The sequence below is a fragment of the Lacerta agilis genome, chromosome 9 (genome assembly GCF_009819535.1).
Source record: "Lacerta agilis isolate rLacAgi1 chromosome 9, rLacAgi1.pri, whole genome shotgun sequence".
Classification (NCBI taxonomy): Eukaryota; Metazoa; Chordata; class Lepidosauria; order Squamata; family Lacertidae; genus Lacerta; species Lacerta agilis.
The window spans coordinates 11,532,502-11,548,740 of NC_046320.1; the positions used below are offsets into that span (position 1 = coordinate 11,532,502).

At 43.2% G+C, this 16,239-nt stretch overlaps 1 protein-coding gene across 1 annotated transcript in view; it reads right to left on the reverse strand.

The window, feature by feature from the left end:
* TSPAN9 (tetraspanin 9) overlaps positions 1–16,239 on the reverse strand; it is a 116,166-nt gene that overhangs the window by 3,976 nt on the left and 95,951 nt on the right. The window contains exons 3-7 of the mRNA XM_033159862.1: positions 8,063–8,254; positions 6,905–6,979; positions 5,601–5,702; positions 2,992–3,129; positions 193–276 (exon numbers count right to left, since the gene is read on the reverse strand). Of these exons, the coding sequence (XP_033015753.1) occupies positions 193–276; positions 2,992–3,129; positions 5,601–5,702; positions 6,905–6,979; positions 8,063–8,254 (591 nt within the window). The remainder of the gene's footprint in view (positions 1–192; positions 277–2,991; positions 3,130–5,600; positions 5,703–6,904; positions 6,980–8,062; positions 8,255–16,239) is intronic.

Below are 16,239 nucleotides of genomic sequence, written 5' to 3' on the forward strand. Positions count from 1 at the left end.
GTTCAAAAGTCCAAGTTAGAGAGGCGTAGTCTTTGATGATTTTGTTGTGTTTTCTTCAACCACCTCAGTCACAGGCTCAGAACATCAACACCAACTGGGAATACGCTAGACATTCTGTTGTCACATTTACTGCATTATTCCATGGACCATAGCAAAAATGAGGCCCAAACAAGGATCCTATGAGCCACCTACCTGCATTATGAGGATACACATCCCAACTGTCCCGAGTATATGCTTATTATCATCAAACCACATCTTGACTTTTTCATAGCAGCCCTGAAAGGGGAAGTGAAAAAGGATTTGAAAATATATAAATGAAAACAATCATTTTGACAGAAGCACCCCAAAATGATGGGAAGTTCAAGTTGTATCAACAACAAAACCTGAAAATATGAAATACATATTCTCTGTCCTGCTCAGTCATGATGAAGCCCATTTTGGCTTCTCATATTAAATATGAATACATTTAAACACATTCATGTTGACCAAATGGGTTTTGTTCATTAAAAAAAAATGAGCGAGTTAAAGATACCACCAACGTTTGTTTTATATGCTGAAAAAGCCGATTGTAAGGCCATGGCAGAATGCCTCAAGATGTTTTACAGTATTTAGAAGGCAACTTTGGCTGGCTTGTGCCAAAAGCTGGGTGCCTCCTTTCTACATTGCCGTTTGGAATGTTAGAAAAGAATATGATAATATTATTTTTAGTGGGACTGTCCCCCTGACCATGTTATCCTCAGAATAACTCTGTGAGATAGGTGGTGATGAGAGGTCACCCACTGCGCTTTGGTCACCCAGTTCCATGTCTGATATGCTGACCATTATATCAGTCTGACAAGGCATAATGGTAAGAAAAATCAGTATAAATGGGGCCCTGTGATCTAATGGATGGGCAGAGGCAGAGACTTTACATCCCTCTCTTTCAGCTTTCTTTTCACTCCTCCCCTATCTCTTCATCCACCTCTACCACAGAGCATCAGGAGGTGCATGCCCACACATCCACACACTTGTCGAGAGGCACATGCACTCACGCTTCTGCCATATATGCTCTGTAAGCTTATGCTGAAATGAACCACATACACAGCATTTGGAAATCGTAGTTGCACATATGAACAGGCACAGCAAACAGGCACATTTGCAAACACAGCCATTGCTTTTCAAACGGACTTTTACTAGCATCTATGAATCTTGCCAAGAGGGGAGGGGAAAAGTCAAAGGCAGAATAAATAATTTCCTTTGACTCGACCTAGCTGTCCCTTATAGCTCTTCAGACCTTGGCTGTGACAACAGGCGCACCAGAACGTTGTGAGAGCGGCAAAAACAGCTGCCCCAGGGGGGCTTCGAGCTTTTCTGTTACTCGTAAGGAGGTACAAGTCAAGCAGCAGCCTGTTTCCCTTGCGCTTTGAGCAGCCTCCACTATCTCCACTGCTACCATGTCCTGCTTCTCTTACCCCAAGGGAAACACCTGCCCCCCCAATCTTACACCTGGTAAAAAAAAAGAAGGGAAACACCGTGACAACCTGTTTTGGCTCAAGAGCCAAATGCTTCAAATGAAATATCTCACTCAGGGATAAAGTAGGAGTGCTCACTGGACATTTTCCTGCCACTGAGAAACTATAAGCTCAGTGAGTGACGTACATTTGATCTGTTGGCTGAAGAGAAGAGCCTCATTCAGAAACTAGGCAAGAGGACAAGAAGGCAGGCGTAGGCCATTTTGTTGCTTGCAGAGTGTATGCCTGAATTTGCAGGTCTGTATAACGCAGGTGGCGCTGTGGGTTAAACCACAGAGCCTAGGGCTTTTGCTGATCAGAAGGTTGGCGGTTCGAATCCCCGCGACGGGGTGAGCTCCCGTTGCTCGGTCCCAGCTCCTGCCAACCTAGCAGTTTGAAAGCACGTCAATGTGCAAGTACATAAATAGGGACCGCTCCAGCGGGAAGGTAATCGGCATTTCCCTGCGCTACTCTGGTTCACCAGAAGCGGCTTAGTCATGCTGGCCACATGACCCGGAAGCTGTATGCCGGCTCCCTCGGCCAGTAAAGCGAGATGAGCGCCCCAACCCCAGAGTTATCCGTGAGTGGACCTAATGATCAGGGGTCCCTTTACCTTTATAAAGGGTATTTTTTCAGTGCACAATTCATTTTTTATTCCTACTGTACACCCTGCAATTCTTTGTTTTCCTGTGTTTTTGAAGACTTTTAAACGCAAGTATTGGTCTACTTGGCAGTATAAAGAAACTAGAGGCAGCACCATTCTTTGCCACTGACGGGGCTCCCGGAAGTGTGAGGGAGAAGATGGGGCTGTCAAGCGTCTCCTCCATCTGCTCTGCTAGATGATGATCAGCTGCATCAGGCTTCTCCTTCAGCTGCCATCATCATCAGCCATTCCACCACTGCTCAATGACGAGCAACTTTTGGCCCTTCCTCTTAATTTATATAGAGCCTTCCCCCCAAATTCCATCGGTGCTCAATTTTGCCTCCCTTCCTTCTCCTTGTGAGTCATGTCTTTTAGGTTGCAAGCCTGAGGGCAAGACTTACAATCTTACATTGGGGGAAATGTTTCAAGTAGGCTACTCAAATAAATAAAAGAGACCAAGAAATTGGCACCGATAATACAAAAGCAGAAGGGTTAACTGACAACAAAATATGCAGAAAAATCAATTTCAGTTTATCTGATTTGTTTAGCCATACCAGATTTGACTTGCATTTTTACTTTTAGGGATTTTTTTTTTTACTACTTTTGTATTATATCCCAAAGGATGGAGCCCTTGGAGGTCACACACCCAGCAAGATTTTTGCACTGCTTACCTTCAGCACATGTCCTAGGTCACAGTGGTGACTGAACAATGGTTGTAAAATAGTCTCTTAAATTGAAATACCTCTGTACTTAACACCTGTGCTTGAATGGTGCTCATGCAAGGAGACCTTTTCCACAAGGAAATAAATGAAGCTAAACTGAAGAAAAAATTCAGATTACTATGTAGGCTAAAATTACCGTTTTCCACACTAAATTCATATTAGTGGAATTCCGGCCACAGTCTTCAGAATTCTCTATGCAACATCTGTCAGGGACAGTGTTTTCACCCAGTACAAGGTACCAGTCTTTGTAATCAGTAACCCCACAGCAGTGCATCTAGGAGACAAGGACAAGATGAGACATAGTGCAGCCTGGAACTGAAAGAACATTTTAGAATTTTTGAAAAGGCTATGTTACCTTGGACACTAGCAAGTGTAAGTCTGAGTGATAACTGCAAAGAATTAGCCTCTTGAAAAATCACTACTGTATATTTTAAACCCCAAACCTTATTTGTCACCACTTTCAGCTCATTCCACCTGTTTTTCGTCAGCTGTTCACTCCTTAATCCCCCATGCCAATCTCTGATCCCCTTGATTAGGGGACAAAATGACATTCCATGAGTGTAGAGCAAGGCCCCTCTCTCCTCGCAGTCAGAAAGGACACTTCTTTTCCTGAAACTGTCCTGGACTGAGTGGAGAAAGATACAAAACCCATTTTAAAGGCAGTGCTGACGGTGTGGAGGGATTAAGACTTTGTTTTGGCCCCCAGACCATCGCCACTGAATCCACTATTAGACCATCCATCATTCCGACCGGAAGATAAATAAATAGGGACAATTTAAAAAACATGAAAAGAGAGGCATCTATCACATAAGTGACTTTCTTTCTAGAAGTAAAGCAATATCTGAGCATGAGCTGTTAGAAAAGTTGGATAATGCCCAGTTAACTCGGTTTCAATCTCTTCAATTATGCACATTTGCAAGATATTTGGAACACAAGGGCCTCGGTTCTCTTATGTTATTTAAGTCTCTATAACAAATCAAAATATGACATGAAAGGAGCTGCATCTTCAGTTTATAGCATTATTTTAGAACAATACCCAAGCAGGCGATACAGGAGGTCTCCGGACAGTATCGGAAAAACTTAGGGATCATAACTGAATATCATAAATGACAATCAGTTTGGCACAACCCATCCCTATGAACAATCTCTGCTCATCTGCAGGAGGCCTCTCTCAAAATTATATTATGCTGGCACTGGACTCCATCACATCTAGCCAAAATAAACACTAGCATCTCTCCCGTGTGCTGGAAAGGCTGTGGAGAGATTGGCTCATATTTTCATCTATGATGGACTTGCATGTTGGTATACTTGTTTTGGGAAAAGGTGTTTCACATTAATTCCAAAATTACGCAGCAAGCCCTCCCACCCTGTTTGGCTCCCTCCTTATTATGGTTAGATGCAAATTTAAACAGTCAACTTATATGCAGAGATTTCTTTTTTTTTTCTGTTATCAGCAGCCTGATTAACAATAGTCCAATATTGGAAACAATCCATAGAAATCCCATTTGAAATCTGTTTAAATACTATTTGGAATGTGGCTCTATCAGAATGCTTTATTCGCCACTTCAAACATAGACACTTTGGGTCAAACATATTCCTTTCTTTTCCTTTATAAATGGGACAGAATATACTTTCATTCCACCCTCAACACAAGAATCTCTGTGGGGAGGATACTTGAATTGATAATACATAAATAAACGTATGGCTTGTACTGCATATGAAACTACTTAAGACTGTAAGAACTGGGCAAGTCATTGCAGTTATATGTTGTTCTTGTATTATATGCAGTGGCGTAGCTAGCCTCAGTGCTGCTGGGGGCGGCGGCAGCGCAGAGGCACCCCCCTGGGGGAGGGGCACGACGCGTGTATGCAGAAAGGGGGAATTTCCCCCTTTCCGAGGCTTTTTTTCAGCGGGGGGTGGTGGCCAGCTAGGAGGGGGTGGCAAGCGTGACACCCCCTCCTCGCTGGTCGGCCCCCCCCCACCAGAAAAAAGCGACGGAAAGGGCAAAAAGAAGCAGAGCAAACGCTTGAATGCGCCTGTTCTGCTTCCTTTTCCCGCCCCCCCAGCGTTTTTTTTCGGCGGGGGGGGGGTGGCTAGCGAGGAAGGGGTGACAGGTTTGACACCCCCCCTCGCTGGTCGGCCCCCCCCCCGCCGAAAAAAAGCGGAGGAAAGGGCAAAAAGAAGCAGAGCAAGCGCTTCAATGCGCCTGTTCTGCTTCCTTTCGGCGGGGCGGGGTGAGAGGGGCTGGCCAAAGTGTCACCCCACCTCCCCTTGACCTAGGGGCGGCCCGCCGCCCCGCCCCCACCCTGCGACGCCCCTGATTATACGGAAAACAATATAGATAGATAGATAGATAGATAGATAGATAGATAGATAGATAGATAGTTTTCTGCTTTGGGGGTGTTTGATAATGTTATAAACAACACAAGCCAATGCACAAACTACCATAAAGCAATTCATTATAAATTGTGACTTATCTGCATCTTAGAAAGACTGGCACCTCTGAGTACCTTTACATCTTACCTTTTTCTGCAGCATGGAACTCAAAGCAGCATACATGGAGTTCCCAGGTCTCCCAGCTTAAATTCACCAGACCCAAAATTGCTTAACTTCAGCATGGCAATCACATCACGTCCCCTCAGACAATAGGATCGTCCCATGAGATGCAGATTAACCCATTATTAACAGGGCAGTGTGTGGGGGTCATTTGGAAATATATATACACATATATGTTCATGTCATTACCTCTGCCTGAATGATATTCCAAGCATTCTTCAGCCCAACATTATTTTCCGTGTTGTACAGCTTGAGCCCTTCTTTCAAATCCTGCTTCGCATTTTCATTAACCTATTTCGGATAAATAAACACCAACAAGGTCACGGTCATTATATAAATAGTGCAACCTTTTGGTATGATCTGATTAGGAATGTATATGTGTGGGAAAACAACAGACTCTCTTCCTATCATTTGCAGAAATGAAATACCTACCACATGCTGACAATTCCAGATTAAAAGACCCGTTAAAATATCCTCCAAGGTATGTGAAGAGTAGGCTGAATGGAAAGCACATCTGGTGCCTTCTCCTAATAGCTTCAAGGGGTGCAATGGGGGGGGGGGTTGTTGCTGTATAATTTTAACACTGTATGCATAGATGTCCTACTCAAGATAACAAACATGTCAGTATATATTTCAATAAAAGGAAGTTTTGTTTTTTTCCAACAGACATGCGTCTGGGACTAGTGCAATGGTTATAGTGTTGGACTGCTTGCCAATCAGGATTCTGGACACAATTCAAAGTGCTGGTGTTGACCTATAAAGCCTTAAATAGCTCAGGACCACAATACCACAAGGTCTGCCTCTTCCCTATATGAACTGGCCCAGACCCTGAGATCATCATCTGAGGCTCTTCTTTGTGTGCCTCCTCCACGAGAGGTTCAGGGGGTGGCAACACAAGAATGGGGCCTTCCCTGCAGTGGCTCCCCATTTGTGGGATGCACTCCCCAGGGAGATATGCCTGGCAATTTCACTACATATCTTTAGGCATCATGCAAAAACCTTCCTTTATCTGTGGCCTTTTAGAAGTGGGCATGATGTTTTTAATGTACTGCTTTATCCTCTTGGTTTTAATGTATATATGGGTGGTTGTTGTTGGTTGGTTGTTTTGGCTGTAAGTCACTTTGGGTTGCCCTGGACAAGATAAAGAGAAGAAGAAGAAGAAGAAGAAGAAGAAGAAGAAGAAGAAGAAGAGGAAGAAGAAGTTGTTGCCTAGTGTAGTTTCCGTCTCTTTTGTGCTTCTCAAAGCATTGTGGCTTCCACAGGAGGCAAGCAGTAGTTGGGGGCATGCTCAAGGCGCCAGCCAGACTTCTAAATCTCCCTTCTGCCTGGTTATTGCAGCAGTTCTCTAATGTGCTGATTGTCACCTTCCTGCAGGACCTTCTTTGATATGTCTATTTTAATGCCAGTTATCTGGGGAGGGGGGGAGCTGGGGGAGGAATACACATAAGAAAGTAGCTCTGCTTCTGAGATAACGGAGCTCTGTGAATGCCTACCTTGTCCATATAAACGAAGAACAAAATGAGTAGTATCAGCTCAGCCAGGAGAATGATCAGCAAAACAATAAAAAACTGGGAAAGCGAAAGAAAGAAGAATGTTACAACCACTTGAAGCTTTCATATACCTTATGTAAATGGCAGTGTGGGAAATAGTAACATACTTATTAACATAATTAAATATTGCAATGAAAGTAACACTGAAATGTATTTGTTGTAAATTCATGTCTTGTACCACCTTTTTCTTATGTTCTTTGAAATTATTAAGTGGTAATTCTTTAAGGTTATTCTCAGACCACCTTATGAACCATTTCGTTTTAATTTTATTGGGAAAGTGTGTATTACACAAAAAACAAAAACCTTGTGTATTGTGAATGTACTGTACATTGCTTGCATTGATGCATGAAGCATTCCAAAGTTCATTCACCTTTTCTACAGGGCATGGTCATGACTTAGTGCAAACATGCAAATTCCTGGAGAGAAGATTGGCCATTTTACACCTCCTGCTGCTGCCGCCATGCTGCTGAGCTAAGCCATGGTTTACTTGACAGTTGTGTCTAGACTAGGCCTGGGTGATATATTGATATATCGACCAGGACCGGTATGAGGAGTAGACCACCATGTTGGGCTCACTCAGCAATACCGCTCTGGAGTCGCTCTGCTAGCAATGTCCGCTGGAGGGTGTGTCAAGAGTTCCTTCCTCCAGCGGGTGCAACTCAGGAGCGGCGGTGGTTTCACCAGCGATATACCGCTGAGTGAGCCCGACATCGCGGTCGGCTCCTCCTACAACGCAGAGGGAGGAACAAGCTGTATCGGGGAGGTGCTGATTCAGCTTGTTCCTCCCTCTGCGTCTTTAAACTGCTCGGCTGAGGAGTGTGCGACTCCCCTTGCCCCAGCTGAGCAGGGGAGGGCTCTGGGGCTGTCTCCGCTGGGGAGGGGGAACAAGCTGCGTTGTCTCAGCCCATGAGCGCCTGGGTGAAACCGCCTCAGCTCCTGAGGTGAGAGCTTGGGCAGTTTCATCCGGTGCCTTGCGGGCATCTTGTTGCATCTTGTTTTTTCAACATCGCATTGTATTGCCAAACCACGATGTTGAAAAGCTGGTATCGCCCAGCTCTAGTCCAGACCCAGACTCGCGGGTTATCTCACTTGCTAACTTACGCTTAGGAGGAGGCACTTGTTTTCCTTGATAGCACCCAAACAGCCTAGGAAGCCAGTCACCATGATGATAGTACCAATGGCAATGACCAGGTTTGCTGCCGACAGTGAAGGGAAGCTGGGAGAAAAGGTGGCAAAGTTTCCTTGTGACACTGACAGCCATATTCCCACACCCAAGAGACCGCAGCCACATAACTGAAAAGAAAGACAAAAACATAGATGCAGTTTTTAAAAAGCCAACCCAAAACGGTATACCGGTATGCTGAATCTCCGGGACGGCAGCTGCAATTAAAGCTGTTTAGATGTGGGTCTGTCTTTGATTTTAGGGGTTTTTATTTAAGAACTTACTGATCTACTGACCACCTTTTCAGGTTTTCTCCTGTAAGTTCTATTAAGGATAAGGATTTTGAACACATGAAAAGAACTCCCCCCCCCATTCTTTTCCATCAGGCTAAAAAAAATATGCATAGTATTGAACACCAAACACAGACCATCATCTAACACGAATTTATAGAGTAATAGGGATAAATTGTCAACAAGATGAGTGGGGGAAATAACTCCAGAAGGAGGAGTCCTGCCTTGACAAAGAAGAAGGAAACGGGTGGGAAACTGCAAAGTTCTGAATAATAGAATTTGGGGTACCCAATGAAATTGATTGCAAGTGGTTCAGGGCAGACAGAAGAAATTACTTCTGCACACAGCACAGAATAAACTTGAGCTCCTGGCCACAATATGTAGTGATGGTCACTGGGTTTGTTGGGTTTAAACTACACAAATTCTCAAATGACAAATCTATCACTGATTATTAACCATGTTTTTTAAACAGAACTATGCTCAGTTTAAACATTTTATTTGAATATCAGATGCTATAGATGAGGGATGGGGAACATGTGGCACTCTATATGGTGGAGTCCCATTCACATCAGCCCCAGCTAGAATGGCCAATGGTTAGGGATGATCTGAGTGGCGTTAGACAATAAAGGACCATATATTTAGCTTGACTTTGGTAAAACCTCTAAGCAATTCACAAGAAATATAAAAATTATCAATAATTTTTTTTAAAAGCAATTAAAATATTTTAAAATATTTAAAATTAACAGCCAAAGCCGTTGAAACATATCAACATCCTAGAGTGATCTGGCTGATTACTGTACTAGATATTATAATAAAATATGTTATCACATAACATAATGATACCCAAGTGTGTGTTGGGTGTTCAGCTTTTAGTAGGGTGGAGTAGGATTTGTCCTTTTTATGTTATTACATTAGGAACACCTTTATCTATTTGATGTATTTTAAATTTTGTAACATGGACGATTTTATAAGTATAAGTCACTCTAAGGCTAATGCTAACGTTAATGATAATATGCTGTTAGAAATGGGATGCTACAACAAGTTGTCTCTTGAAACAGGGCTTTCAGGGGCCAATCTTCAGCATCTCACCTCCTTTGACACCAGTGCTCTGGGCTGGTTATACATGGGAAGGACATATGACGGCTGCCGTGCTGGTCCAAATGCTGTCACCTGGCACACACACACCCCAGCCTGAACATGACCAGCTGACCTCCCAAACCAGTGAAGATCCCCAGGCCCTATAAAGCCCCATCTTTCTGGGAAGGTCCAGCAGACGGAGCAACTAGTCCCATTCTATCTCTCTCTCTCCTTGTGCCTTGTGTCTCTTCTTCAGTCTGACATGAGACCTTCAGCCCATTCGTGGCAATGCTTCCTGCCTCTTGACCTCTGTTCCTGTTGCTGGGTGTAGTACCAGACTTCCAGCCTGTCCATGACTGTTCCTCTGGCCCATGCTCCACGCCTGACCGAAACAGGGAGCCCTTGACTTTGCTTCAGCAGGGCTCTTCTTACCTTGTTAGAGCAGTCCTGTCGCCACCAGCCTTGCTGGACTGCGCTGTGTAGAAATGCTTGGCATTTCTGTCTCACTTTGTTCAGCTCCCTCTGAGTCCGGTATAACCTGTCCTTGAATCCCCAGTTAGAATGATTCTATCACCCCCCGAGAATCTGTCTGATAGCCCACCTGCGCTTGTTGTTAAATGAGAAGGTCAGGCATTTGTTCAGGCTCAAAGCAAAAGTCCCAAACTTCAGAGGGTTCGAAAACACCTCTCCATGTGCAAATTGTATTGTGATATTCCATTACAAATGACATTAATCTGCTTAAAGGACCACCTGTGGATGGGGACACACACACACACTATTTTTAATCCCACAGCACAGGAGGCCATCAAAATGAATATGCAGTTTGTGTTTAATAATATACTCATAATCTAAAGTGAAGAATTAAAATATTGGCCTAGTCACGCTTGGAGCCTGTTAGGTCCTAGTGAGTGAATGACATCACTGAATACTAGAAGCTATTCATAATAAATGTGGATTTCATACTGGAGTATGAAAATACTTAAGTTTAAAAAACAAACACCTCACAACCCAGTGGAGGCAGTAGGTGCTGAACATTCTTATCCAAATGGTTGCTTTAAAAAAACCCCACTAAAATGTATTGCTGTGTATACAATTTTACCAGTTTTCATTCTCTGTCTATCCGGCATCTCTCTGATGCAGGAGGTTCAATGCAAACCCCATCCTGATCACCAGGTGCTTAAACATGCTAAAACAAAAAAAAATTGCTCCACTTTAGCAGGGTTTGAATGAAAGCTGTCCCAGCAAGTTGAATTTTCTATTTTGTCCAAATATAGGCCTACTGTTGCACACCACCCCAACCTCTGAGTGGTGCAAGATTCCAGTGGTTCCAGGTGCTTACCCAGAGTTCAGTTTCCTTGGAATAAAGCACAGCAGAGACTGTGATGTCTTTATGATATATGATTTACACATATATACAACCTGCACCTATGATGGAGGGGCTCACAACACTTACAGCCCAGAAGGTCTTGCTTCTCCCACAATCACAGACTTGGATTCCAGCAGAAGTAAGCATGGCGCTCACCACTCTGGCCTGTCTTCTTCACTACCAGCCCACCCACCTGCCCTCTGGTACAGAGACCTTCCTTTTGTCAGTCTATGGACAATACTTAGGTCGTATCCATGGCCCTTGCTTGGCTAATTCAACAATGACATCCTACATTCCTCATGTAGTGGACATGTCACTGAGCTCAAGCATTTTGGAAAATGATTATCAGCACATTATCCTTCTTTACCATTGTCAATGTGTGTATGGATCCGCTGGTCTGTCTTCGTAATTTTATAACGGACCTAGTCTTCGGAACAAAACATGATGTAGTATTAAATACACTAGAGGTTGCTAGAGTGATTTGCGCTTATCATCTATATATATAAAAAGGTTCCCATTGTGTGCACAGTGGGCACAGATGTTCTCCGTAACCACTGGACCGAAGCGCATCAAATTTAGGACACAGCGTAACATGACCATCAAGGAAGGATCTGGCATAATAAAAATTCAAAAAAACCACACCTGTCATGCATAAAATATAGAATAAAGGCCAAAAAAATGGCGCACACATTACGTGTCACCAGCAACAGAACTGAAGACTTTGAACAACAACCAATAGAAAGGCTCATCACAGGGCAGCGTCACAGACTGTGCGCCGACCAAAAAACCTCCTTCACCTCAGTCCTCCGTTTTCCTGTGTGCAACCACCGGAGGAACCGACAGCAGGGACAGCCCCCATTAAGCCCCCTAGCCCCAACCTCTGCACTCTCACCGCAGAGAGTTAAGAGGAAGGCCTAAACTCTTCTTAGTAGTTTCAGCTCCAGGCAGGGAAAGGTTTTTAGGCCCGGGCCATACCATTCCTTATGGCGGGGGGGGGATGTAGGATGAGAAAGCTCAGCAACTATGCTTTGCTTCCTATCCTGTCTCCACACACAATCCTTTCTGCACTGCTGTATCGCTTTACAAACGAAACTCCAGTTGTCAGAAGAGTAAAAAGCGCCGCACACAAATGTATAAGGACCCTACCAGTTCCCCATCACCCCTCCTTGCATTGTTATGGTCCCTTCTGACCCCAGGCTCAATGCCAGAGCAGACTGTACCATGTATCAGGTTTCCGGGGGGGGGGAGATGTTAAATCTAGGGCAAGGGTTTAATTCTATTAAAGGGGCAGGTACGCATTTATGAGAGAGACCAGGGTTCGAATTTGGGACTAGGGTGGGGGAGAATGCTCTTTAAGGTCCCCAGAATGCTCTTTAAGGTCCTCACTTAAAATGGCCACCGTGCTGTTTTTACATGAGTAGAATGTGTTCTTTTATGTAATGGGAATTGGTGTGTTTTTACATGAGTAGAATGTGTCCTTTTATTTAAAATGCATCTCTGGGTTATTTGTGGGACCTGCCTGTTGTTTTTACATGAGTAGAATGTGTTATATTATGTAAAATGCATCTCTGGGTTATTTGTGGGGCATAGGAATTAGTTCATTCCCCCCCCAAAAATATAGTCCGGCCCACCACATGGTATTAGGGACAGTGGACTGGCCCATGGCTGAAAAAGGTTGCTGACCCCTGCTCTAAAACAGGAGCTTCCAGAATACTCTTGGGGTCAGGAGAATTTAAAAACAAAACAAAAAAAAACCACAGCAACACGTGGCCGGGCCAGCTAGTTGGATATGAAAAGAGCTACCTTTGAAATTATAATAGCTGGGGGAAAACCCCCAATGCATTTGAACATGTTTGTGACATGGGAGCGCAGATGCTGTTTCTATAAGGAACTCTTTGTCCCTGAGCTATAACCATGCTGAATGGTTATGTTGTGTATTGATTCAAGGGTTATCATATCTGTATTACTATTGTCTGTATTCACATTAGGGGAAAGTAACCGCCTTCCTGTTCCAGAAGGAACAGCTACTATTGGTTCATTCAAGTTGCTGCATTTGGATCCTCAGTCTTATTGGTTCCCACCAAAAGGCAGCTTTGTGATTGCTTGAGATTGTTCCCTCCAAAATGTATCCTTTCTAGCCAGTCTTCTGCCCATATAAATGTAGCTTCCCTCTCCTCAGTTCCCCAGACTTGTTTGCCTGAATAAATAGTGTTACATGAAGAAGCTGTCTCCTGCCTGCTATGTCAGAGAGCTGAAGTCACTTGCCGAATCACTATCCCCACGCTACAACAGGTTAAACTCCTTATAGGAGGTAGTATTATGCCTATTGTAAATGTGTTTTATATCAGAGAAACGTGGCTTTGATATGGGGTGTGTATCTTTTAAGTTTTTGTATGTTTTGATATTTATATCAAATAAAATTATAAAAATCTGTTTACACAGTCAACATCACCAAATCAGAAAACTGAACTGGAAATAAAAATACATTTTAAAAATAAGTGAACTTAAAAACATTTTAAAAAGATTAATATACAGGTGCACAACATTTCACGTTGCGCATACTTAACACACTACATATCTCATTTAAAAAACTGCATGGCTTGAGCTCTAGAAGCAACAGCTGCCTGCTGATCTTCCCTTCCCATTCTTTTAAACGGGCTTCAGTGACTTCTTGCAGACACACAAATCAGATGGCTGCTTATCTAAAGATTTGATTCGGCTGATATTTTTTTCCCTAAATGTTCATTTGCAGGCTGAGTCATGCCACCTGGGAGCCAAATTTCACCCCCCCCCACCATCTTGTTCTATTTTACAAAAATAAAACAGTATTCATTTGTGATTAATGGACATGCGTAATTCAGGAAGTAAATCTTGTTTCCACAACTGTCTTTCATCAGCTTTATACCAAGTTACCGGTATTTTTACATCCTCATAGCTTCATAAATTGGTAGAATAAGGTATAAGATGCCCTCATCTGCTAGTCAAGTTAACATAAGAAATGTTCTGTCTTGTGGCACTTTGTGCCATAGCTTAAAGAAGATTTCCAAAGGTGAAAGTAATGATCTGTTCAACCTCATCCTCTTGTCCAATTTTGAGAGATTCACATGGCAAGCATGGATGCCAAAATGGGCAGTGCTTGAGAGGTGCTAAAGCTAGCAGGCTTGATCCACAAACACTGCAAAACATCAGCCAGCGCTTATTTTGCTGGGAGAGAGAGAGAGAGCATGCATTCCTTAATGTTCTCCACATGCATGTATATTGTTACAATAAAATGAGGGAGCAATTTTCATTTTGCTGGGTTTAAAATTAGAAACTTGCCAAGTTGCTCTGAAACTCCTGGCAGGTGGATGAAATATTTCTGGATGGCGTCTGTAATGCTTGGCGTTGTAGCTAGGGAACAGCTGACTTTCGCTGCAATGTCATTATTAATACTGTTCCCCTTGCCAAATGTCTGTCTCAGCTGAGCCTCTGCAATATCCCTTTCATTAAGCAGTCCATGCAGGCCTCTTGAAACTGCTCATACAGTAAAGTTATCTATCTAGTTTCTGTACACCCACCAAGAAGAAGGTCAGCTTGAGTCCAGCCAAGCTAACATCTGATTGCAAGGAACTGCTATGCCAAAGGTAGCTTGGCAAGCGGGGGGGGGGGGGCAGCCAGTTCTCTCAGCTTCACCTGATGCAAGCTTGGGATTGAACTGGCACAATCTTAACTTCTAGGACAACAACTTTTGTTTTGACTAATGTCTTTACAAAAAAAAAACCTCGAGAAACATAAAAGGGGCACAAAAATATTCACCAAATGTAAATGCAACTTATAAATTGTGGATAATTATAGTTTGATGGCATATGAAGTAGAGTATAGCTATACATCTGGCAAATTTCTTTAAAAATAGCTCAAAAAGTTCATATTTTTTTTTTTGATTTTGCAAAAAAAAAGGAAGACTCAAAAACTTTGGCTAAAACTTAAAAAAAAATGCTCGACAACTTTTCTGTCTGGATTTTCACTTTTTCAAATATGGCAACCCTAACATGAAGCCCTTTCTATAATTTTGAAACAGACTGTAACCAATCCTCTTTATATTCTTTAATTGCAATGCTTCAGTAGCCAGCCATTTTCAAGGAAACAAATGGAGTGTTTATTCTTCTTATTGTAAATGGAGCCTTTACATGACTACTCAGAAGTAAGTCCAACTGTATTCAGTGAAGCTTACACCCATGTAACTGGGTAAAGACTTACACTGCAATCCTAATCATTTTTACTCAGAAGCAAGTCTCATTGAGTTCAATAGGATTTACTCTCTGGTATGTTTCTGATCATTCCCACACTTTCTATTATTATTATTATTATTATTATTAAAAAGTAAAGGGACCCCTGCCCATTAGGTCCAGTCGTGCCCGACTCTGGGGTTGCGTTACTGGCTGAGGGAGCCGGCGTACAGCTTCCGGGTCATGTGGCATTATTATTTACATCCCACCTTTTTTCCTGACAGGGACTTGAGGCAGCTTACAGCTAAAATTTAATTTCATTCCATTTATCTGCTGAAGGTGTGGTATACAACCCCTTCCCTTGCACATTTTGCATTACAACAATCCTGTGAGGTAGGTTCAGCAGACAGGCTGTAATTGGCTCAAGGTGACAGATGTATGTATATATCAGGGGTCAGCAAACTTTTTCAGCAGGGGGCCGGTCCACTGTGCCTCTGACCTTGTGGGGGGCCGGACTATATTTTGAAGAAAAAAATGAACGAATTCCTATGCCCCACAAATAACCCAGAAATGCATTTTAAATAAAAGCACACATTCTACTCATGTAAAAACATGCTGATTCCTGGACCGTCCGTGGGCTGGATTTAGAAGGCGATTGGGCCAGATCCGGCCCCCGGGCCTTAGTTTGCCTACCCATGGTGTGTATATAGTGAGATCAAAAGCAGAAGAAGCTTCTTGATGTAGAAGAGGCAGTCCCTATTTTCACCTGAGAAATGTTTGAGGCTCTGCCAGGCATCTGAAGGAATGGGTGAAGCTGGCACACCAGCTTTAATTGTGCAAATGCACAGAGACTTGGGCATACATGCTCAGGGCCGAGTCCAGGAGCACAGCAAACCTGCGAACCTGGGTCCAATGCATCGCTATTTAAGATTGTACATATTTTGCAAGTATTTGCTACCTTTAACGCAGCCACTTTTCAGTACCTGCCCTTCATCAAAAGAGATTTTTTTAAAGGCCTCTCTGGGCTACACTTTGTGTCCTGCCTTTTTCAGATGGAGAGGTCTCCTTACGACTTCCAAGATCCATGGCTGCCGCACCATCATTTCCAAAAGGCCTCATCCTCAACACACATTGCTCTTTTAAAAACAGGAGGAAGAAGGAACACAGGCACCACCACA